The 26,438-nt window shown below is 39.1% G+C and overlaps 1 protein-coding gene across 7 annotated transcripts in view; it reads left to right on the top strand.

Annotated features, from left to right (window-relative positions):
• Positions 1 to 26,438, top strand: part of cntn5 (contactin 5) — a 117,634-nt gene that overhangs the window by 85,790 nt on the left and 5,406 nt on the right. For 3 of the 7 annotated variants that reach the window (XM_080888201.1, XM_080888205.1, XM_080888202.1), the window contains 10 exons: positions 135 to 316; positions 6,805 to 6,941; positions 7,105 to 7,234; positions 9,700 to 9,844; positions 13,601 to 13,728; positions 14,109 to 14,296; positions 15,699 to 15,819; positions 18,409 to 18,567; positions 21,304 to 21,453; positions 22,134 to 22,204. In XM_080888201.1, coding sequence (XP_080744327.1) covers positions 135 to 316; positions 6,805 to 6,941; positions 7,105 to 7,234; positions 9,700 to 9,844; positions 13,601 to 13,728; positions 14,109 to 14,296; positions 15,699 to 15,819; positions 18,409 to 18,567; positions 21,304 to 21,453; positions 22,134 to 22,204 — 1,411 coding nt within the window. The remainder of the gene's footprint in view (positions 1 to 134; positions 317 to 6,804; positions 6,942 to 7,104; positions 7,235 to 9,699; positions 9,845 to 13,600; positions 13,729 to 14,108; positions 14,297 to 15,698; positions 15,820 to 18,408; positions 18,568 to 21,303; positions 21,454 to 22,133; positions 22,205 to 26,438) is intronic. The other 4 variants (XM_080888203.1, XM_080888206.1, XM_080888204.1 and 1 more) reach the window with 3 other exon arrangements.

Here is a 26,438-nt window from a genome sequence, read left to right on the forward strand (position 1 = left end):
AATGATTATTTCTGAATTGAATCATGATCGTACTGTATGTAATTCTGCTTGTACACTTTATACTGTAGTTCAGTATTATTTATGCTACTGTATTACATGCTGTGGTGTGCCATGCTACTTTCTTCTTCTCGCAGCCCAGTGCCAACCATCACGTGGAGGAAGATAAATGGCAACATCCCCAAGAAAGCAAGACTCCGTAAATCTCAGGCTGTGCTAGAGATTCCCAATATTCAACTAGAGGACTCGGGAACTTATGAATGCAAAGCTGAGAATCCAAGAGGAAGCACTGCTTTCAAGGGACATCTGCAGGTCTACAGTGAGTCTAAGTATTTTTACATGTTTTTGTCTTCACTGGTTTAGGGAAAAAAATGGCACATTTTGATTATGTGGTGTTGGCAAACACCCCACCACTACCACACACACACACACACACACACACTCCATTATTATGCATTATCTAAGAATGTGCTTGTATTAGAACAAGTGTTCATTCATTCCAGGAATGACAGTCTAACCAGCAGCTCTGCTATTTTGGTCCTTCTGAATTTCTTACTCATTTTTCATAAAGTAATCTTTGCCACTTAGTGTTTTCAAATTGAAGACTGTTCCTTAGGAATTTGCTGAACAGCCCGTGCTATAATTATGTATTGATCTACCCAAGATAATCCAAGAGCAAGGATTCATCACAGCAAGGAATGTGTTGTTTTGTTTGAGCTGAGAGAGAACTTAATAAGTGTGTCTTCTTCTAAACTACATCCCTGTTCATTTGATGCTTAATAGACTTCTGTGTTTGCTCCCAGGTGCATAATTTGATTTTTTTTCTGTATTGTTTATATTATTAACAATTATTATTTATTTATTGATGATACATCTCATCTAAAAAATACTGAAGAACTGCAAAATTTAATCAAGAATTTTCATTATCTGTTTTGTATTTGTGTATGATTATTCATTTTGGGGTGAATTTCACCTAAGAACAGTTTTTAGTTTTCTAATAATGAATTTCTGCCTGGTTTGTCGCCTTCTGTGATCATAAACTTATCTTTGAGGCTGCATGACTCCCAGTTCCTCAGTATTTGTGCCATGTGCTAGGCCCAAGATAATGGACTGCTTCAACCTTGGTAGGACACGTTTTCAAGGCCCTGTTCTTCTTGGCAACCTCCATTCTCTTGACATCACAAGGAGAATAGTGAGCCTAATTTGTAGCAGCCTCACACTAAATGTAATTTACACAGGTTAGCTGGTAGTTTGCACTTTTATTGTGAGGGAGACCTTTCTGACCATAATCATTCAATCAAACCACACAAAAAAAGTATTCTACTGAAGGTGCCATATGGAAAGAATAGAACGTGCTTGGCATGTTATTGTGAGAGAAACAGCTCAATAATGCGGGTGTCACACTGTCTGCACACTGCACAAGAAATAAACCACAGTGAAATGTGCACCATTTAAGTTGGGAAGGTGTGTCATAGTATACGCTAATATGGACATTATTTGGAGGATTTAATTTCTTAAACAAAAACATGCCAGAAATATATGTATAAGCTTTGGCTAAGCTAAGTAAAATATATTTAAAGTGAGTTCTAAAGCCAAAAACATCATCAAAAAGTTGTCACAAGAAGCATTACAACTTTTTGGTTAGACTTACACACACACACACACACACACACACACACACATATATATATATATATATATATATATATATATATATATATAAATAAAACACCCAGCACGCCCCTGCGGGCGGTTTATCCTTCAAGCTCGGGTCCTCTACCAGAGGCCTGGGAGCTTGAGGGTCCTGCGCAGTATCTTAGCTGTTCCCAGGACTGCGCTCTTCTGGACAGAGATCTCCGATGTTATTCCCGGGATCTGCTGGAGCCACTCGCCTAGCTTGGGAGTCACCGCACCTAGTGCTCCGATTACCACGGGGACCACCGTTACCTTCACCCTCCACATCCTCTCGAGCTCTTCTCTGAGCCCTTGGTATTTCTCCAGCTTCTCGTGTTCCTTCTTCCTGATATTGCTGTCATTCGGAACCGCTACATCGATCACTACGGCCGTCTTCTTCTGTTTGTCTACCACCACTATGTCCGGTTGGTTAGCCACCACCATTTTGTCCGTCTGTATCTGGAAGTCCCACAGAATCTTAGCTCGGTCATTCTCCACCACCCTTGGGGGCATCTCCCATTTTGACCTCGGGACTTCCAGGTTATACTCGGCACAGATGTTCCTGTACACTATGCCGGCCACTTGGTTATGGCGTTCCATGTATGCCTTGCCTGCTAGCATCTTGCACCCTGCTGTTATGTGCTGGATTGTCTCTGGGGCATCTTTACACAGCCTGCACCTGGGGTCTTGCCTGGTGTGATAGACCCCAGCCTCTATGGATCTTGTGCTCAGAGCTTGTTCTTGTGCTGCCATGATTAGTGCCTCTGTGCTGTCTTTCAGTCCAGCTTTGTCCAGCCACTGGTAGGATTTCTGGATATCAGCCACCTCCTCTATCTGCCGGTGGTACATACCGTGCAGGGGCCTGTCCTTCCATGATGGTTCCTCGTCTCCCTCCTCTTTCTTGGGTTTCTGCTGCCTGAGGTATTCACTGAGCACTCGGTCAGTTGGGGCCATCTTCCCAATGTATTCTTGGATGTTCGTTGTCTCATCCTGGACTGTGGTGCTGACACTCACCAGTCCCCGGCCCCCTTCCTTCCGCTTAGCGTACAGCCTCAGGGTGCTGGACTTGGGGTGAAACCCTCCATGCATGGTAAGGAGCTTTCTTGTCTTTATGTCAGTGGCTTCTATCTCCTCCTTTGGCCAGCCTATTACCCCAGCAGGGTACCTGATCACGGGTAGGGCGTACGTGTTGATGGCCCGGATCTTGTTCTTACCATTCAGCTGACTCCTCAGGACTTGCCTGACCCTCTGCAGGTACTTGGTGGTTGCAGCTTTTCTAGCGGCCTCTTCATGGTTCCCATTCGCCTGCGGGATCCCCAAGTACTTGTCACTGTCCTCTATGTCTGCAATGTTGCCTTCTGGTAGTTCAATCCCCTCAGTTCTGACTACCTTCCCTCTCTTTGTTACCATCCGGCTACACTTCTCCAGTCCGAACGACATTCCAATGTCATTGCTGTATAGCCTGGTAGGGTGGATCAGTGAATCGATGTCTCGTTCACTCTTGGCATACAGCTTGATGTCATCCATGTACAGGAGGTGGCTGACAACTGCTCCGTTCCGTAGTCGGTATCCGTAGCCAGTCTTGTTAATGATCTCACTGAGGGGGTTCAGGCCTATGCAGAACAGCAGTGCTACTTTGATCTTGCCCTCTAGCCTCCTTCTCCATGGAGGGTACTGCCCCTTGTCGCTGTTCAACTTGTAGCCAAGCATCTCACTGATCACTGCTGCCGTATTGTAGATCAGCTTGTTAGTGTCGGTAATCGTGGTTGTAGGTATTGCCCGTAGTGCTGCATTAACATAATCTAGCAGACCTTCTGAGGGTACTTCACGTAATCTTGGTAACCGGCTACGGGGGATCCAGGTTTCAAGCTTGGCCATGATCCTATTTTTCAGGTCAGTTCCTCTCGCACTCAACGATCCTTCTCCTATCGCACTTGGGGCTATGTACCCAATCTCGGGTGGGGGTGATGATATCGCCCCCCTGACCTGGCGTCCTGACTCCTCCTTGCCGTAGCATTTGTGTTGTACCTCGTCAATCTCTAGCTGTGAGAGCAGTCCCTTCTTTCGAATGTTGGAACACTGAGCTACTAGTTGTTTCGCCGTCATTGTGGATGTTGGGTATCGAAGAATCCATAGGTCCCTCATCCTATTCATGTAGCCCCTTCTGCCGGGGTTACTTGCGTAGTAGCATTCCAACAACGCCCTGTTTTCGTCTCTTGCCCACCGATGCCTTCTTGTTCCAGTAGCCCACTTTTCGTCAGGGTGCCCTGGTTCCTCAACACCTGACGCAGACCTTGTTGATCCGGGCGACGTCCGAGCCGGCATGCCTTCATATTTATCTGTCTCGCTCATGTCTGCGGTAGGCTTGCTTAGCATAGGGGGTCTAGCCTTAGGACCCTTACTGGATACAGACGCCCCAGGCAGGAATCGAACTTGCGATCCTCTGTTCCAAAGGCGTGTAGTCTAACCACTAGCACAAGCTAGCAAGACAGAAGCTAAGCTTGTTGCAACATGGCAAATTGAACCTCCCCCACCCTCATTCAGATCTGGCCTTTGGAACTATTTTGGTTTTCATGTGAAGTATGACCCTGAAGGTAAGCAAAGTAAAACAGTATGTCGAATGTGCCATGCAATGCTCAATTACATGGGTGGGAACTACTGCGTTAGCGCAGTTTGCTCGTTAATGTCCAGCTGAAGCACGGGGTGATCCGCGGTAGCTCGTTAACGGAGATTTGCCGTGTTGTGGCGTTAACGTCATTTCAGATTAAAGCTGACAGCACTAGTGGGAACACAATGAATACGACTGCACATTTATGCTGACACCACCCTAGTGCAAAGACAAGTGGAAGCAGACAAAAACAACAAGTACGCATGCTGCAAACTTTACCCGAGTCATTTAGACAGCCGTTAGCACATGATTCTCCTTATGGGGATCTGCTATGTTTAATATGCTGCTGAGAATCAGTGTTGCCAACTCCTCAGTAAGGAAAATCGCTATTGGTTGTCCTAAAAGTCGCTAGAAGTCGCTAAATGAGTCATCGCCTAATTTGCATAATTGGTCATGCTAATCTAATTGTAACCTATGTTGTTGGAGAGAGAAATAACATCGTGGAAGAGACATAAAGTGAGTAAAAAATGTCCTAAATGCATTTAGAGTTTATTTAGAACTACAAATTAAATTTCTTTTAGCAATTATTGTTTTTTTAATGTCACAATTCCAACCCTGCTCCTTTACCCGGGCTTGGACCGGTGTTAGGCACTCTGGTGGAGTTACTTTGTGTGTGTGTTTATAAGTAGTTTTAAACCTTGTGATCCACAAAACAGCAAAAGAGTAAAAGAAGAACTGACTGCGTTACAGCACCCGCTGCTTGTTGAGAGTAAAAGCGATACGCACTTTCACGTCTTTTTTTAGCGACTTTTTTTTAGAAGAAAAGTCACTAAGGGGTCTGAAAACTCGCTAAATATAGCGACAAAGTCGCTAAATTGGCAACACTGCTGAGAATATACTCCAGAAGAAGCGTATAGTATAGCTTTTATTTTGGAAAGAACCATTTCTCTGTAATAAACTCTCTTTTCCAAAGATGAGTGATTTCTGGATCAGATAGATTTATTTTTTTATTACTTTGTTGTTTCAGCAACATTACATTTAAAAACTGTACTTTTGAGTTAAAATATATTTATAATTTTAATAAATGACAAATTAAAAAAGCATGAACATTTTTTTTGTATCGAAAAAATATCGAACTGTGACACCGAAGTATCGAACCGAACCGTGAATTTTGTGTATCGTTGCACCCCTAATATATATATATATTGATGTTTGCCTATAAGGTCTTGTTTGAGAGTGAAAGACATTCAAGCTAAAAGGGATTAAAATAAACTAGAAATACTCTGGATTTGTGACTCGCTGATTAGCATTTTCTTTCCCGCACAAGACTGACAGAATGTTCCTGCCCCAGTAAAAAGTTCTTGTATATTTTATAATCTTGTAAATGTACAAGAATTTAAAAAAGTCACAACCACAGATCAGAGGTGCAAGATGGAAAGAGACTAGAAGATAAAAAGAAAAACCTACAGCCTATACAGTGTTAAGATCTTGAGTTGTGAGAGAGATTTTCTGCAGTATGTGGAGTTGAACAGGAAATGTGGATGGAGCCTTGGGAACACAAGAAAGTAGGCTGTGGAGAAAAAGAGAAAAGTCTGATGGTGAGTCCCCAGGAAGGGCAGTTGCTTATTGCATAGTTTGCCTTGGCCTTGGACCAGCAGTGAAGTGGAAGGAAAGATAGAAGATTTTGACATACATGATACAAATAAGTGTAGCGAACAAACAAGCAAAATTGCTTCAGTGCTTACTCACTTGGGATTTGATTTGATTCAGTGCAAAAGTGCTCCTGCCTCTTGACATAAGTTTTAGTTCTTGATTTCCTTCAGTTACTATCACCTCCCTACAGTTTTGAGCATGTTAGCTTGACAATAACACAAAAACATGAAAGTGATCCCTACGAGAGTGGCTTTCTACACATCGGAGCCCCAATAAAAAGCTGGGCTTGAAATTTTTTTTCTTGCAAAATACATGCAAAAACAATTTGCATGGTCTGTAGTACTAATTAATATAAAGGTTTAATACACTTACTTCTTGTCCCCAAAATAAGCTATAGATCTGTTGTGCAGTACATGAATCAAAACTTCTCTTTTGCTTTTTCATGCTATTCTGTTTCATGTTACCAAAAACCATTAAGGAGTGCCCAGATTTGAGGACTTTTGTGTTAAGTGATAAACAACAAATAAAAAACATTAGTGTACATGAAAGAGAATGCAAAAACAAAAGACGTGATGGTTTTAAAGATTAAAATGCTCAAATTAACTAATTAAAACATAAAATATTACTGAGATTAATAAAAGCAACATGTACACAAACATCAAATACATGGCACATCTGATTTGAAACTTAATTTATAAATTAGTAATCGTAATAGTTTATTTTTAATCAGTGACTGATTTTATTCAACTCTAATACAAAATTCAGCCTTTTACGTTGTACGTTGACGATGTATTCATGCATGCACGTTCTTGTACCTGGTGTGCACTTCAAGGATACATTACTTATTCGTAATCTTTTTTTCTATCTTCAAGCCCTCCCGCAGTGGGTCAGAATGATTAATGATACTCAGATGGATAGTGGAGAGAAGCTCCAATGGGAGTGCAAGGCCATTGGGAGGCCCCGGCCCACCTATCGCTGGCTTCGTAATGGTTTGCCCTTGACATCGCAGGTACCCATTTTACTTCACAGTACCCTTTCTTTTGCTCTATGGAACATCTGAATCATCCTTGTGAATCTTCACATCGACTATATGCAGTACAATCCTGCAAATTATCTCCGCATCCAGGAGGGATATTCCTTTATTCTTTTTCTTTTTTTTTTTTTTGTTCCAGGGTCGACTTGAAATAGTGAATGGGGAACTGACCATTCACAAAGTGCAGCAGGCGGACTCGGGAATGTACCAGTGTGTTGCAGAAAACAAATATGCGGCCATCTACTCTAATGCTGAACTCCAGATTTTAGGTATCAGCTAAATGGATTTAAGTTGAGCAAAAGAATGTATCAAAAACAGAAAGGGTTGGTGTGAATTACTTTAATTATGTTACTTTCCCTTTCTGCATATTGTTTTATTGAATGTCTGCAAAGAATAAATTGCAGACATTCAGTATTGACAGTTGAATAAGGTACTACATGATAGGTAAGGGCGGGTTGCTGAAATGCAAGCGGAGAACACTGAACTGTGAGATGTGCTGATTGCCAATCAATGGTCCCTGATTTAACCCAGGCGGTGGGCGGCATGAATAAAAGAACGCCTCTTATAGTTATATTCAGTGAGGTGTCTGCAAGCATTAAGCTTAGGAGAGTCCTGAATAATTCTACCTTATTCTGAAAACAAAAACCAATGACTTGTAGGTATAGATTTATACTAATGGGAGCAAACACTAAGAGGAAGACATCAATGGTTTCTTTGATGGAGTTTAATGACTCCATTAGAATCTTATCTTCGCTCTATCGTTTGTCATCAAAGCCCAGACTACATTACTTCTCCCATTACTTAGGAAAACAAATCTTCGATCCGGACATGACTTTCATCGGCCATTTATTAGTCAGTCATTACTATTATCACTTAATAATCACTTATAACCATTAATATATCGGCCTACATGGTCTATATATTGATGGTGAAGTTTTCTCATCATTTCTAACAGAGTATCAGAGTATATGTATCTTTTTCTTGTTGCTGGTTTGGTTTTTTGTACATAACAAAACCTCCATCAGAAGCACTTTAATGATATTAAAGGCCAAAGAAGCTGTGTTCTTTCTTGAGGCTCCTGGGTAAAAAACATAACAGTCATACTGAATAGCTGTCCACTGTTCTGTCTTGATGCAGTATTTTCTCCCTGTCATTTTCTATACTGGGACACATCTGTGACACCCATTCCCCTTTCATGTTTCCCTGAGGGACAGTTTGATTTACTGTCTGTATGGCTTGCCCTTTTTTGAAGGCAAGTCTGTGGCCTTTTGAAAATCTTACTGCAAGTGGATATGTTTTTTTTTTTTTTTTGCCCAATATTTAAAAGATTAGTATAAAACCAGTGTAAAACAATCACTGCTCAGTTGATTTAAATTCAAAGGCTTGCCTGCAAGAACCAAAAGTGATGTTTTTCTAAAAAGTTTTATCTGTGCTGACGAGGAGGTGCTTTTTGCCCTCCTTGGAGACAGAGTCACACTTGTGATATTTAGAGACTGTTGACGAATGTTTTCATAAGTATAACCCCCAGGCACATCTTCCTGGTGACCTGTGCTCTGTGGAGATGTCCACAAGCAAACACTATCAGGACAGATTACATGACTAATAACAGCCTGCAGATGAGCGATCACTAGAGGCTATGTGGGGGCAGCGGCTGCCCTCACGTCTGTGATCTTGTCCTCGATCCAGCTCTTATGGGAGCGTGGCGGGTGAAGTAATACGGGTACTGCCACCAGCAGCTGTAGGCCTGCTCTTATTTTGATTAAAACAAATACGCACAGCAACTGCTCTGTTTTCTGCTACTTTCGTGTCTAGAGGGACCTCTGCCACTCAGACAGCTACTGAGGCTCAAAGACACAAGTGTCACAAGGAGAGAGGGGGTCAGCCTGTAGCTACAGATGGGATTGAATTGTCATTGTGTATAATGTCACCTATGAAGCATCATTCAGAATTTGAATAATCACAGTTGACTAAGCCCTGTAGCCTGTAGATGGCCTTGATTTGTAACTAAGCTATATGCTAGCGCCACAACGTTAATGCCTGAAGCCTTTTTCTTACAAAATTATTGCTTCATTTGTTTTTGCAAGGCACTTATATTAATTGAAATTTCATATATATATATGTATGTGTGTGTGATTATAATACATAGCCAAAGTGGCTCATTTCACAGTAAATAAAAGAATACATGTATGCATAAAAGCTCTCCTTGTAATACTTGTTATGAAAATTGTAGTTATTTGCAGTAAATTTCGATTAACACAGTGTTCTGAGTCATGATGTGCCAGCCTGAACCCTCTAGCATTTTTAAAATAATTACTTTGAAATACCACAGCTGAAAAGTCAGAACTGCATTATGCTTTTAACTTTTTTAAGTTTCAGCAATCGCACAGTAATTAAAACAGCAATAAGCATCAGGTATATGGGTTTTTTTTTTGTTTTGTTTTGTTTATTTAGTTTTATTTCTTAAGTAAGCAGGTGAATTTGAAAACAGTTTCAGATGAAATAAAATAAAACAAGAATCCAAATTTCCACTGAACAGATTATTCAGCTAGCTTGTGGAATTTTGCTGTAAGTGGGGGCTTACATTCTGGTAGAAGATGGTAATACTGCATTTTGTTAGAAGTCATTTGATTCATAGATTGTTTTAAAGCTACATCCACGATCAAATGTCCCTTAAAATAAGCACTTAAAGTAGTGAATCTTTATTAAAGAAATATTTGTCGTTTGTCTTACACAGCATCAGCACCCGTTTTTCTCCCCAATCCCATACGGGTCATAGCCACACTTGGAAAAGATGTGTCATTAGATTGCAAACCAAAGGCATCACCCAAACCACGGATAACATGGAAGAGAGGAGACCGGAGGATAATACCAAATAAAAGGTACAAACATGACCACTCTCAAATGAAAGTAACTTTTAACATACTGGATATCTTATTTTGATCTTGTTTATTAGAATGCATGGAGTTTTTAAATTGTTTTTGTGCATTTGTCCCTTTACATGCAACTTGCAAGAACCTCAGAGCTAATAGCTCTGCTTAGGATATTTGAGTGTGTAATGTGTGTGTCATCATGTTAAACTTAGAAATGTGACATATGTTCAACACGGTGTATGGTGTGATATGGTTGTTTTCAAAAACCACTGTAGATACATGTCGTGTGCACTGTGTACAGGGGCTCAATGTTACAGGCGTGTCTATTAGTAGGGTAGATTTCTACTCTTAATTATGATTTTTGCTTTTAAACAGTATATCACCACAAGCCTAAGATTATGTACAAGTATTTGTGTAAAAACTAAGATAAACATGTAAAACACATAATCTATCTTAAGTAGAGCATCCTGTATAATAATATGTTGTTAGAATTGTTTCAGTGTTTGGAAAGAAATCTTTTAGACTTGACAAAGGATTCATTTCCACTTTTATCACTGGGAGAGGCAGCATACATTTTCTTTGAATAGTCGTAGATTTACAGTGCCGCAGCTCTTTTTTGTAATAGAATCTGATTTTTAGTTCATCTGTACAGTTTAGAGAATAAAATATTATGAGAGAAAGTTAATTGCTCTGTAAAATATGTATGAAGTCATGAAAAGTTTGTCTCCCTCGATATCTTTATATTGTTATTCATCCTAGTTTTATGGCATAAATTCCACTGTTATCATTGGAGCTCAGGCCCTTGAGGAATTGTCTACATATCTTGTTGTAACACATCACAGTTTCATTACTGTAACTGAAATAAAGTGTCACTGCTAAAATAAAACACCTTAGGTACTGGCAAAGCTCTGGAGACTCATACTCAACCCCACCTCCTTCTCAAGGATGCTGACAATTTAGACCACACAATTGCATTTGGAATTCACATGCAGTTTGATGCATCATCTTTTATGAGAAACATCTCTCCATTGCACCTAGAGGGGGCTGAGCAAGGCGCGGGTCTATCAATCAAACTGAGCGATGCCGCTGAAATTATCAGTCATGGCTGAGCATCTCAAGTTTTGAGTGAGAGAATGGAACCTTTGTTTATCGGCCAAGATTCAGCAGTCTGTTGAACAGCCTCACAGCAAGGACAGCCAGTTGATAATCAGATCCTCAGTATGTGGCTCCTTCAAACAGGCAGGGACAAATCTTCCTTTCTCTAACAGGTGGAAGAATATTCAGGGATTAGTTTATCAGGACCGTTTCAGAGGTTAGTGGAAGTTTGTGCTATTTATTTCATTTTCGATTAAATTTAAAATAGTCTTCATAGGGTTCTTTTTTGACATTTTTCTTGCAACTGATGGATGGGTCGTGATTAATGGCGCTAAGGTTTTTGTCAAACCTTTGCAGATGTTTTTCATATCACAACACAACCTTAATCTTGTTTAATATCTAACTTCAAATAAACTGTCTGAAATTGCTAATCTCTCCCCTCCTAGTAATATATAATTCACTATAAAGTGCGATCTTTAGATTTGTGAGGTGTTGTTTTTTTTCTTTATAAGCTCTACAATCAGTGTTTCACATTTACGTATAGATTTTCTCTTAACATATTCAGCGTTTTGATAATCGCAGACTCAGATCTAATTACAATTTGACATCTTATGCATTGCAACTTAAGGTCGCTATAGTAGGTTAAGCAGGTAATTGTGTGTTTGTGGGAGGTGCTGTTCAAATGGAGATCAATCTTGTGAGAGGACGATTTCTATCTGAAAAATCCAAAATAGAGACGAGGAGATATGCGTTTGCAGGTCTTGGTCAGAGTGACTCCTGTAAGGATTTTCTGCCATTTCCAATAGTAAAGAGTTTATGGGTGTAGAGACGTCCTATTCATGAAAGACCGGGAGGAATCGAGCGTCACGTTTATCTGGCATTGACAGCTGTGCTGACTTAATGAAGGTTTGTAATTAACATGGATTTCCACTAATGTTCAGGGCTTTTGTCTCTTAAATAGAAAGTATTAATCCTATTAGTTTGAAAGCACATGGCAGACTCATTTGAAATCTACAAACACTTTGTTTGAGAGCCAATCAGGAAGAGCATAATTTCACCATTTTTTTATTATTGCAAAATGTTTTCCACAAATAATTTAAATAGGTTACTAATTTCATATGTGAATTAGTATATTGTTGCAATCTGTTTTATTTCACTTCAGAGATCTTTCTTTAGATGAAGTTTTCAAATCCTATAGTTTAGCTGTGATCTTCTTATGTTTACATCACATATTCTGTTTACCCAGCGTTCCCTATCTTGTCCTTTCTGCCTCAGTGTCCTTGTCAGATGTAAATTTTTTTACGCTAATTGAAAAATGTCTCCTGGCTGCAGATTGCCACAGAATTGTGTATGTGTGGCAAGATTTTTTAGTCACGCCCTCGTGAAGATCCCCTTGCCAATTTTAATCACCTTGCCCATGATGAAAGTGCTCAGTGTTGTAAATGTGAATGCCAAATAATGTGAATTAAATTACGGCAAAAGACCGGAAAACCTCACACCCCCTTGTTATTTTTGACAAGTGAAATTAATTTTCTAATTAAAAAGAAAAAGTACGTGGATGCACCTCAGTTGCCAATTGGTGCGAGTTCATACACTTTTATATATCTTGCCTCAAAGGCAAGAATTTGAAAAAACAAAACTAACAATAATTTCAAAGTATTAACCACCTCCCCGTTTAAAATTAGACATAACATAAACATCACAAAGGAATCGGTTTGCCCTAGAGAGCAGCGTGACATGATCACAACATGGTCACAATGCCATACTTTAACATGAATCCTGCTCTATAGCCATCTGCTCACACACCTGCTCTCAGGCTTTTTGTATATAGTTACAGCCACAGCTACCAATGCATTTTCCAGCTGTTATTTACAACTCAGAGAGAAATGTTAAAACCTAATTACTATTGTCTTTCAACTGGAGACGGGAAAGCTGTGGGATTGTGGCTGTTTCTTTTTGTGTCTCCGGTGTGTATTTAAGGAGGGCAGCTTGGTGACATGTACATCTGCATTTGACAGTTTTTGCTTTAGATACATTAAATGAACATTTAAGGTTTCTCTGGCGCTACCATGAGCAGTCTGTAAGATGAATGCACTATTTATGTATACCTAACAAAGAATCTTGTCATCTATTCTTATTATTTTACTTTGTGTAGTGTTCTCTGCAGATTTTGTACTGAAATGTTTCATCAGTGACTTTTAAATTATTCTGCAATTAGAATAAATTGCAGCTGATTGTGTTCTTTTAAAGATTAAATATAGCAAAGCATTGTAGTGGAATTGAAAGTCAGAGAAATAACTTTCTCTGTTCTTGACATCAAAACCTTGTCCTCATTATCTTTAAAAGCATTTCCCTTTAATCCTGTGCATGGTGGAGCTATTTAGTGGTATCAAAAAATCAAATTCATTTTCACATTTTTACTATGATTAATCTTTATTTCATGTGTTTATTTTCATAGTTTGTTGAAATTGAGTTATATAAACAACTTTAAGATGTAGATCTAGTTGTTAGTATTTCAAGCATATCTCATGAGATTGCATATGCTCTTACCGATAGTGAATGTTACTATTCTTGTAACCCGAACAACCCCAAAACATATAACCTCATGCTTGAACTTGTTATTTGAATTGTTTCTCATACCAGTATTGATTTTTGTGTCCTTTCTTATAGGATTATGCTGTTACGGAACAACACTCTGAAAATTGTTAACTCCAGCCGAGCGGATGAGGGGAACTATGTGTGCCGGGCAGAGAATCAGTTGGGCTCGGCAGAGATGACTGCCATACTGTGGGTAAAAGGTAAGTGATGCCCTGAAGGCCTTTATGTTCTGCCAAATTAGCACAAGTCGGCCACCAGTAAACAGTCCCCAATGTCATTTTTTCCTCCCCACCTTTGCTCGGGTGCCAGGGAATTTATTGTGCTTGCTCAGCCGTGAAGAAGGCCTCTCACATTCAAGAATCATATTACAAGGACACACTCTAGCAGTGTAATAGTATGTCTCATAGCTGCACTGCGCACAGTTTAGAACAGAGCTAACCAGGATATTTATCTGACAAAGGTGAGTGTTTTTGCCCAGGTTAGGCTTGGGTTCCCGTGATTGCTCTGCCTCTGATGTCACAGCTAAATGCACTGCCTTCCGTTAGCCTGAGGTGACAGTGCAGCAGCTTTGTGCTTTCAGAGGCCATGCGTGTGGTGCTTAGCCCGAGCAGAGTGGAGGTGACTGTCGGGGAGAGTGTGGTGCTGAGCTGCAAGGCGACACATGACACGTCACTGGATGTGGCTTTCCAGTGGTTCTTCAACCAGAAACCAATCAACTTTCAGTATGACGGTGGCCACTTTGAATACATCCAAACAGTAAGAGCCCGAGTAAGAGCAATAGTACTATTAACAGCAATTTTAACACATTTGCTTTTGTTCCTATCTAACTATTTATCTCTGTCTATCTAATTATCTGCCTAAATATCCATATGTTCTGTGTAAACAGAAGGCTTTTTTCCCTTTTGTTTAATTTTAATTTTTCCACATTCATTGAGCCTGTCAACCAACCTATTTAAGTTAATTTTCCTACTAGTATTCTTATTGAACCGAACACTTGTTACACCTGAAAAAGAATCAGGTCCGCCAAAGGTCAGACACCCTTGTGGTATCATCAAAGCGAGTCAATAAATAACCCATTTATGCATATCAAAGACAGTCCTTTTGTTTTGAATTTCACCTGTGAACTGTGAAAATGAGACACTGACTCATACTGGCTCAGCTTTGAAGGTTTATCAGGGTCACCAGTGATTTAGTATGAGAGGTAAGGCTATTGTCAGCTTTTCTTCAAAGCTGACAAGCTTGGCTTGGTTATGGCAAAGTCTAAGATTCTGCTCACAACAAGTACACGGTAGTTATTCCCATCTAGAGTTAATATAGCACAGTATCTCCTCTTTGACTTTTATCCTCTAGAATTGACCAGGGTATACAGGATCAATGATCCTTTATATGCGATGTACCAGCAAAAGCAGAATATACACAGAAAGAAATGTAACCTTTGGCTTCCCTCAGCTACAGGACTGTTTCACTAACCTTGTCTTTTCACCTTCTTCATATTTATCTTTGTTATTTTTGCTGGACCGCTTCTGACCTCTATGTTTCACTTGTTTGTTTAGGACCAGCAGATCAATTGATGATCAATAGATCAATATATAATTTTCTGCCTCAAGGTGCAACATTTTTATACAAGTTAATTTAGTTTTGTGTTTTTTCAGAGGTGCTATTTTCCCTCTCTGCAAAAAAATAATTGGTCACCATAATTGTGACCAACCATAAAATGTTAAAGTTGAAAACAAATCAGCAAGCTACTAGCAGGGAGTCCTGTTTATGTCACTATTCCTTTATCAACAGAGGATGTTAAAATCACATCTGCCCTGATATGTCCTCTGCTACAACCTGTCCTCTAGGGAGGAAGTATTTGCAGTGACAATTCTTTACAGGCACAACAGAAGCCTGGCTGATGCATGGTTTGTAATTTTAATCAGGTTTCCTGCTAAACAGCTGCCTGTAGACTTTGAATTATTCCCAGTCTTGCCTTAGGCATTTCTCATTTCAGCAGAGAGAAAATACGGGTAGCTGAAGAATGTAGCACCAAGCAAGCACCTGAATTAAACAGGAATTTTTCAAGCCACATGAGCCTCTACAAGATGTAAAGGAATCACACTTTTTGTGTCGAGCACATTTAGGCTTGCCTAATACCTAACTTTTTAATGCTTTCCTTTCCCAATTGCAGCAGTCTTCAACAGTGGATCTGATGATTAGGAACATTTTGTTGAAGCATGCTGGGAAATACGGGTGCAGAGCCCAGACCAGCGCTGACACTGTATTTGCAGAGGCAGAACTTCTTGTGCGAGGTAAGCTTGTTATCTGGCAGTACACTGTGACGTCTTGCGCGCTCTTTATTGCTGGCGACTTACTGCTTCTCTTGAACTAATCCACAACTGCAGTACAGAATTACCGTATTGCACACTCTTGGAGAATTTAGTCCAAGTCACTGTGCCACTTGGCTAGCTTTTAGGTGAACAGGAACATTGACATAATGAAAAACTATCTCGGTGAACATATGGGCATTGGGCACATGTGGGCCCAAGACAGACTTTCAAATTTAGTGAGCCAGTGCTTTAAAGCTATTAGTAATTCTCTGAAATAATGTTAACAATTTCTTGGAATCTATTAAATTAGCCCAATTTGTTACAAGTGCAGCTCATCTGGGAAGTTGGTTAATTACAGTGATCATTAGAGATTTGCTCCTGCTGGGGACAATTGCGCCAAGACTACTTCCACATTATTGCCCCTTTTTGATCATTTCTACTAATTTTACATTATCATGGTGAATGTCCTCAGCAGATGTTGCATCTGCATGAACAGGTTTGCTATGTGCTGTTAAATAGATTGACTGAAATGTCTAGTGATCAAATGCGTTGGTTATTTTTTGATTGTTGCTGAAAATTGCCCATGCAAGTTCTGGGCTTTTTGTTTTTTTTGACTGTTGTAATGACACATTAACGCATTGTCAGGCTAATCATCATTTTATGAGTGACACTATTTAAGCCTCATTGCCTGGGGAGTTTTCATGGGAGATGGCAGGAATATTTATAATGAAAGCAAATCTATGTCAAGTTAAGCTTTGCCTGTTGATTGTCTGTGTTATAATCGGGCAATACTTTAATATCAGTGGTTGGTGAGTGACACTGGAATACTGTTGTGCAGGTAGACTCAAACTGTTAGTGTTGGGGTTTAAAGTAAACCTCGAATGTGTTTCATTTTCTCTCATATATAACAATTATAATTTCATAATTTCAAGTAATGAAGTCATCTTTTTAACCTTCAGCTAAAAAAATTATTACTACGCTTATATGTAAAGATGTCACTGAGTAGGGATGCTGTGGCATTAATATGGTCATCTCAGGCTTATAGCAGTAACCCATACCAGTTGTGTGACATTTTTGACAGCCAGCCAATCAGAGGGGAGATAGGTTGAAAGAAAGTTACTCTTTAAGGGAGAGGAACTATGAACAGAAACTCCACTAAAACCCAGTACAACAAAAATAGTTTTGTTTGTCGTTATTTTACTTCTTCTTTTTTTTCATTTGACATTGTGGATTTTTCACTTTTATTAGAAAACCTATGGTGAGCAATCAGACAGGTAACTTGGGATGAAAAACGGTGGGGGGATTTGCAACACAGCTCCCTAGAAATGAATTATTATCTGCGCTATTATTAGCAGAGTATGTAAAGTATGCAATTTAATATGCACCTCTAGTTATGAGCCACAGTTTAATATGTTTTCATTACAGCTGACAAAACAAAACAAATGCATTAGTTAATAACAAAAAATATAAAACATGGTAGAGAAGCACGAATGCATCCCCCGGACATCATTATAGGTGGATATTTGTCATGTCAACTGCACATCTGCAGAAAGGATGGTATTTATCACTGGCAATGGCTAGCATGTATCGTTCACATTAATTTTGAGTTGATGCAGTTATTTGCATGCAGACTTCAGTTTTTTTTATATATAATGAAGATATCTTTGTTTCCAAGGTACAAAACATCTACAATTCAAATTGTTATTTTAAGCATCTGCATCATCTGCAGATACAACATTTAAATACCATATACTATTAATAAGAAAGGACATAAAATAAACAGTAAGTTGTCTCCTACCTGTCAAAGCTTAAGCTGCTAACTAGCTGTAGCTAATAGAAATCAACTCATTCACTGCCCAAACACTGGCAAAACATTCCATATAGACGCCTATGACAGTAATTATTTGGATCCCACAGTGCAAAGAAATGGCCCTTGCAGTGTAGCTTTCTCATGGGCACTTTTGGGGGGACACAGTAGATTGATTTTCACTGAGCGCGCCACCTGTCTGCTTTTTCATTTACAGCTGTTCCCTCTAGAGTCCTTAGATGTTTGCTTTAGCTGCAGTATACGTTTACCTCTGAAGACTTAGGTAAACATATGTTCAGCTGTATTAAAACAGAGGAAGGCCTGCCGTCCAGTCACGCTGAGCAGAACTGGCAATTCCCTCCAAAAATCCAAAAAGGAAGCGTCGCTATCCCTTAATCATCGTCAAATCCTTGGCAATGAATCTGTGTCAACCTGCATCCTGCTTCACTTTAGTCAGTTTAGTATGTTGTGTTCTTGTCTGGTGTCTGTTTGTGTAAAGATTACAACAGGGAGCTGCATTTGTCACCATACACGCACAGCTGCATTTCCCTCCTAATGCTTCCGCAGTTGCATCCATTAGTGTATCTAATTGTAACAGCCCATAATGAAAACATCACAATGGGCCAGCTTAAAAATTGATTCAAACAGCAGCAAAGATTGATGATTGTTTGGTTTTTTCCTTTTTTGCGTGGCCATTTCAGAAGCGTTTTTTTCTTTTAAACTTTCAAACATGTTTTATCTGTGTCTCCTTTTTCTTCCACCAGGCCCCCCCGGACCACCTGGAGTGGTGATAGTGGAGGAGATCACAGACACCACAGCCACTCTGTCGTGGACACGTGGCGTCGACAACCACAGCCCTATCAGCACTTATAATATACAGGCCCGAAGCCCATTTTCATTAGGTTGGCAAACTGTCAAAACAGGTAATCAATAAGGAGCAAATTGCAGCCTGTAGATCTGGGAGGTTAATGTGAGGATATATACAAAGGTCGTAATCCTGCCCAAAGTTCTATACCAAGATAGAGAATCAATCCAACCTGATCAAGGTTACTGTTTTCAAGAGAAACAAATACAATTTTCTTTGGCAATCTTCTCTTACTTATATTAAAAGTTTGAATTCCTCGTTTTAAACAGTTGCTATAGAAAAAACTATGAAAACAGTGCTCTCTGATGCCCATGTAAACATTGCCTTCTACGTGTGAGATTTTTAACAGTAGGAATAGGATACGATAGGATAAATAAGAAGCAAATTGATCGTATTCACTGTTTCATTCATTCAAGTGTTTGAATGAAGGCTATGCCTAACAGAGTATGAAGTCACTCCAGTGCAGTCTGAGTTTATTTTAGTTCTAGTTTATCTGCTTGTCCATGTGAGTCATGAATATGCAGCTGAACTTACCTCTACGTCTCCTTGCACCTTGGAAGTTGGTGAATTTGTTTCTAGATAACCTGGTTAGCAAGTGCATTTTTAACTAACTGTAATATTAAATATTAAATTTTTTAATTTTAGAAGGCTTTAAAAATGCTCTTGTCGTGTATAGTAGTACAATTAAACAAATCACAAGAAGATATGTTAAAAGTCGATATCTATGAAGTTGTCTTAGGCTAAAATTAACTATGGGGATCATTTATGTCAAGTTTTAAACATGCTTATTTTTTCCAGTAAAGTTAAAATGAGACTCTGTTGGAATTGACTATTTTTTGAAACTGCAGTTTCCAACAAAATAGCACTGTCATATCCCGACAATGCTTATGGCTTTAAAAAAATACTGTCTTACCAAGTAGTAGTACAGTAGTACAAGTTTAAATAAGAACACTTATTAACTAATACAACATATTACCCTTCCCTCTTGCACTCATACCACTGTTCTCAAAAGGGTAATTTCATTTTGCTCCTTGCCTTGTGCGTGTTGAGCAAGAGTCACTTCATCTTCCTCCAGACACTAAGCGAAGGAGGAGATGTGGCTGATGCGCCCGTTTGTTTCAGTCTTTGAGGCTGGTGCTGTAGTGCGACAGCTAGTCGGTCTTAATAAAGAACATGAAACACAGTTTTCTGTCATTTTCTAGTTGAATTCGGCTATTGTTCAGAGGTGCTCAGCAGAAAGTAATTTGAGCACATATCAAATGTCACTGGTGTGAATTTTAGTCAGTGTCATGTCAGCAGTAAGTAGGAAATTAACCTTTTGGGCTTGAATTATAAAACCGATCTATGTTCATTTAGTAAAAAACGCACTTTCAGTGCTTAGAAAGAAATCCTTTTCTTCTGTAACTACATGGAATAGCCATCAATTACTATCACTTAGCATTAAAGAATGAAGGCTTGCTAAGCGTCGTGTGTAATCCATCTTAATATGGCGTGTGATAATTATAGCAGAGTTTAAGGTGTGATAATGATTCATCCCCACAGATATATAAATCATACTTTGTATACCCTCCTCTCACATCATGTCTGTTCAACTACATTTAATTTGATAAAGCACAATTAGGTCTCTCTGATATATTGTCAGTGTTGAACTTGTTAAGATTAGCGTGAAGGGGATTGGGTTTTTAGCTCCTGCTCCTTACAAACAGAGTTATCAGCTCATGTTTGGAGAGCAGCCTGCTTGACAGAGTGATCTCATCGTGAGCCGCTGTGAATGATAAGAGTGTAAGCTCCACTGCTTTAGAGACCTCTGGTTCATTTGTGACATGGATATGCTTTCAGTCAATGTTTGTTTGTTATTGCAGGATCAATATTGACAACGCTTGATCATGGCAGTGCTGAAGCAACTAGATTAGTTGCATTATCTCCTTGTAATTCTATTCTAAATACATTCATAAAATCAGATTTTTTTTCCTTTAGTCTGAGGCTGTAATTTAATTGCATTGGTTTGTTCTGCTGAAACTGCAAAAAATGGTTGAAATCACCTTCACTCTGTAACGTTTTAAGCTGTTGTTCATGCGTCAAAATGCCATATATCACCTTTAAAGCAAATTGTGTAACATCACCACCTGCTGTGAAAATATAACAAGTCACAGTGAATCTGTGAGGATGATAAAGAAGTTGTACAGTCCATAAGAACAAAGGAATCTTTTGTTGGCTCAGTTCACACTAGTTTTTAACTGAAAGGCAGGTTAAAATCTCCCAACACTGACATTTTGCATACAGGCATAAATTGTGACCCTTTTTTATGTCATTCTACAGTTTGACAGGATTAGATTTAAGAAATGTTATGCACAGTATGTTTTCATATGTAGACTATGTCAACAGACTTTGTAAAAAAAAAAATTTTGTAGGCCACAATCCAGGCTGTGTTGCTCTTCCAGATCTGTTCCACTTCTTGCCTGTTTCAGTGGCTTTTCACAGTGAAACACTTACTTAGTTGCATGATTGAAGTCAAAACCTTTGATTGTTTGGCCATAAAAAAAACCTCTGGCCTCTCCTGGTTGCATTTTATTTCTGTTTATTGCATGCTATACTATTCTTTGGAGAGGATTTTAGAAAAGGCATATGATACCTTACTGATTTATTCAATGTGCTTTCCGCAAACACCTTTAAAGCGCTAAGCTGGCACTTAGGGTACTTACCTATTATATACTGTACATAAGGAAAACTGAAGTGCTATAACTGCAACGTTGTTCTGAATAAATAAACGCACAGGAAATACTCTTGTGTGCAGACCCAGAGCCAGTGACAGGAGACATGGAGTCAGCCATGGCTGTGGAGCTCAACCCCTGGGTGGAATATGAATTTAGAGTGGTGGCCACCAATGCAATTGGGACCGGAGATCCTAGTGCACCTTCGAGAGGAGTTAGAACTAAAGAAGCAGGTAATACAGATTTTGACAGACATCAGCTGTAAGAGCACAATTATATTTATTATAGTCAATTCAAAATCCAGTTGATAACTTATTGCTGTTAGAGAGCTTAGCTGTTGCCCCCATATGCCACTTCAGAACCATGTTGTATTCCCACTGTTTATGTACTCTATTTTAATTGGGGAGGACGTTGAAAGTAAGCTGCTTATGAATGTGAATTTCAACAAGTCTAGTGTTTCTGTAAAAGCAGCCAGGCTTTTAAAGCCCCAAGGCAACAACACAGCAAAATATAGCATTTACGGTGAGCAAAAATTCACTGTGCTGCTTCACTAACTGCTCATTTTCCGTCTACAAAATGCAATAATTATAAAGGTCAGTGGTCATTTCAAAGTGGCTTATTTAATCTGTCCCATCTCTTCAGCGTAATTAACAGACTAATAGCTGTATCTACGCACAGTTGTGGTAATCCATCCCAAAGTTACAATACGTGATCTAAATGTCAACAAATAGGTTCCAGTTCAAAACACAGCACTGGAAACCTACAATAGCTCTCACTTTGATTGACAGATGTTTCAGTGAAGGCACAGCCACCAAATAAGGTAGTTTTTTTTTTTAGCTGTTTTCTGATGCTTTGACTATAGTTTTAAAAAAGGAGATTTTGTAGTCAGTGTTAACCTCTCTGTTTTCCACAGTCCCATCAGTGGCACCATCAAACGTTAGTGGAGGAAATGGGCGCAGACATGAACTGGTCATCTCGTGGGAGGTAGGTTTTCTGTCCAATTTCATTCAAGTTTGACAATGTGCAAAAAAAAAACCCCGTTGAATTAAATGTGTTAAAGGCAAATCCCTTAATTTAAAAATAATACTTCTCACGAGCACAAGATCCAAACATTGGAATTCCTCTGAGACCGTATAATCATAAGCAGAAATAGCACATAAATAACATATAGAAGGGTTTTTCTTTGAAATTCAAGATGCTAAATATATAAACATACTCCTGTTTTTACAGAATCTTATAAAAAGCTTGTCAATGTCTTGAGGCCAGATTGAAGATAGAAGAACAAGGAATAATGACTGCAATAATCAGTGCAAGTCAAAGTTACCCTGATAATAAATGTTACCCCAAAAGGATTTAGAAATACTAATACCATTTTTATTATCTTATCTCCGATTACTTTTATTCTCTGGATTCATAAAATAGTGCCTCTCGTTTTCTCTTGTGACCCTGTAGAACAAAGCAGTGCCTCTGGTAGTGGAAACCCACATGCATAAAGGCACATCATGATGATTATTTTTAGGATCATTTACATGAGTAAACATAAGAAGACATCTATAGCCTGTAAATATTCATCATTTAACTTGAGGAAGTATTACTCACTAGGATTAAAAATGTGATAATGGGACTCTGTGTAAGGAAATTTATCATCGCCTAGACGCGTCTGAAACAGCATGATGAGAATCAGTAATGTAATCCGAGAGTAAAAACGAGCCCACTGCAAGAAGGTTTATTGTAAACATCACTAAGTACATTTCTGACTTTATTCACTGTTTAACAGTGACTACCAAAAAGAAAAAAAATGCGTATCATCTAATAATCATGTAGATGTTGCCATCACATGAGCTGCATGTGCTGCTCATCCTAAAAAACTTCACTTCCTGGGAATACTTGTCAGACATTATTAAGGAGGATAAAGCATGGTTGATGGATGACGGTAGTCCTTGTGGTTCTAAGCTTGAAGGAAATGGTCTGATGGTTTCACGATACACAGATGATTGCATTCGTTTCCAGTCAGTTGCATTCACTTGAGGTGAGATGCGATGACTAGCTGCAGTAACGCTCGGTGTGTTTTTAGGGACTTGCATTTAATTGTCATGCTATTCCCAGAACCATCAGCGGGAGATCTAATTAACACATAGACAAAAGTTTCAGCAGCTCGAAAAAATAAAACGAGATCTTAGAGAAGTTGTGACTCTTGTATAGAACAAATTAATAGTACCTGTGATTACACTATCCTGCTAATACAAGGTTTTACATTTCCTTTTGTAAGAACCAAGTTTGGGATACAGCACTGTGCAAAAGTGGAGAGTCAACTCTCATTTCTTTATATTTTCCTTGGAAAAATTGGAAATGTGCTAACGTACATGGATATGTTGTTTTTGCTACGGAATGTCTAGACACAGAACTGGTTCATCTTTCGATTCAGGTGACTTTTCTGTGCTTGAATATATAAGGTCATAAAACACAACATAGGTTAGTGTTAAGTGCTTAACCAAGAAAGGGAAACATTCCTCTTAAAATGTTCAGATACAAGGACTAGGCCAAAAAATGATGGATAAAGCAGCCAATGTCCAAAGGAAAACTTTGAAAGTAAAAACAACTTAACTTTACAAGAAAGTCGGGCTTCTTGGAAGAAAAATGGTAACAAGATGAGGGGTGACTCAGCTTTATCACAGTACTGTAGGTATCAGAGAAAATTATGTAGTGCACAAATATACCTCATTAGACATTTTCTACTCACTTAAAACTTCCAAAATTAAAATGTCTTTAGACAATGTGCAAAGGCCATAGTTCATAAACAGCAGGGCTCTATTTACATGTAGGCATAAGTTGAAGGATGAACTTGAAAACACTGAGGTTGCTTCTTCAGTTCTAGCTGTTTGTGACTTCATGTGCCCCAAAGTGAAAGGAGACAACTCAATAATGAGTTGGTAGAGTGGCCAACTACCGAGAATGTGTCATGGTGTGCTGTGTGGCAGGCAGGAATTGGACCCAAAATGCAGGACTCACGGAGGCAAAACGTGAACTTGAAGGCAGCTTTATTGCTGACCAAAGCAAAACCAAACAGAAAACCTAAACTGGAAAGCTAGAACCAAAATACACAAGAGAACATCAGGAGAGACAGGAGGCAAAGGAATACACAAGCTAAGAAATATAGAACAGAAACCAAAACACCAGTAGTCATAAGCCAAGAACCCAAAGGAAAACAGCCCAATAAACAATAATATAGAATCAAAACACTGGGCCACAGGCCCAGGACCGTGACAGAATGGTGTCAAACATGAGTGTGTTTTACCCACAATCAAGGCTTACCTACTGAGAGCGCAAGTGTCGAGTTCACATAAGTTTTTATCGTTTCCTTTTGTGAAATACAAAGCTCTTGAAACCTGAATTATTTATTCATTGTTCATCTGTCCACTTTCAGCACATCACAAAAATAACACATACAGTTTCTTATCATGGCATTGTTGCTTTTATTGGCCCACTACACCTTCTGTGTGTACACGTTATAAAGTTTCTAACAAGCAGTGTTTCCCAGTGTCAAGCCACAAATACAGGCATTCACTCCAAAAGTTATTAATCAAACACCTGACTGTTGCAAAATACCCAAACCTGTTTTTTTATGTTCACCAACCTTTTCATTTTGATTAATTATTCTACGGCCGTGTTCTTGACAGATTGTTACGGTTCGCACATTGAAATCTGTTGAAAAACATGTAGATCCGTTAGAAATTATTTCTCCACTGATAATTTCCTCAAAACAAACCATTCATGTCAGTTTCCCCCTTGTGTCTCCATTCACAACACCGGGCAACCAGGGAAAACAGCTGCACACTCCATCTTCTTCTGAACATGTCTGGCCACAGTAACACCTGGAGGTGTGCAGTTCTAATTACAGTCCAGGTGTGCATAGTCTGTATGCTTGATTGCAGCGATGTTTTGGAAAAAATGTAAATAATGTTCCTAAAAACTAGAAAATGAATTTTGATAACCCTAAGTTATATATTTTTTATATAAGAATACACTTTTATTTCTACTTCCATTCTACATGTGGCACGACAGTGGGACTGATTTGCAAACCAAATACAATTGTGCACTGTTGCATAGAGAAGACATAACTGTAAGATTATCTATTTTTTTATTGAACACCAGAAACAAAGAGGTAAACCACATTTAACTATACTACCGTGACATAAGCTGTAGCACTACAGAATTCTTTCTCATCAGCTGTGTCAGGTGTAGGTGGTCAAAAGCAGACCAAAGTGCGCTTTTACACCCTAAACTCAAAAGTTCTTGAAGCTTGGGCCCTCGGTGTGTTGCTGATTGAAAAGAATTTCTCTACTTCTTTGTTGCTGTAACTTACTGCAGCTGTCATTTCCAACAAACACGACAGTTTGCACTACATACTGGAAAGTTCCTCAGCTGTAGAAACAAAGATAAAATAACCCAGGTGGTGATGCACTGAACTCCAAGGCAGCATTGACCCTTTTATTAGGAAAGGCAAGGGAGATGCACATTATCTCCCTTGCCTTTCCTAGAGGGGTATATCACATAGGATGCCATGTGAGCTGTGAGGGGCTCAGGTGAACATTCATCATTAGGGCAAAGTGACCTTTTTCCATTTAGACACAGAGACGTGGGAGACCCATCTGCTGTGATATACTGGATGATTTTCTCTGACTTTCATTGAATTTATACTCAGATATGGAAAGTCATTGGCCCACTGGGACAGAACAGTTTTCCTCAGGACCAACCGTTGAACTGGCTGTTGTACAAAGGCAGAACATACACGAGATAACAGACTAAACATCTGTCTACAGTCATTTCCAGCACATGTGCAGATTGTGGTTATAAATGGCTCTGCATTTCAACATGTATAGATGATGTGTTGGGAGCTGTGGCAATATTACCATGTTTATTACAAGCTTATTATTAACAGTGGCCAAGGAGTGGCTCAAGATCATAGCTCATTGCATTTTAAACAGGGTTCTAATTTAGCCTTGAGAAATTTGCTTAAACATCACGGATCTTAAAGTTAGAGGGCGCAACTTGGTAATAATTGCAAAAATTGCTGACACGGTTCAAAGACGGCCAGCTGGGCCATTTACTACACAGAGCTACATCAGTCTGGCAAGTGATTAAGATGTACTGAATTTAAAATTTGGTCCCACCAGAGAGGCGCAGTAAAGATTAACCTTGACTCTTAGCGTCATTCTCT

Source organism: Rhamphochromis sp. 'chilingali' (genome assembly GCF_963969265.1).
Source record: "Rhamphochromis sp. 'chilingali' genome assembly, chromosome: 8".
Taxonomy (NCBI): domain Eukaryota; kingdom Metazoa; phylum Chordata; class Actinopteri; order Cichliformes; family Cichlidae; genus Rhamphochromis; species Rhamphochromis sp. 'chilingali'.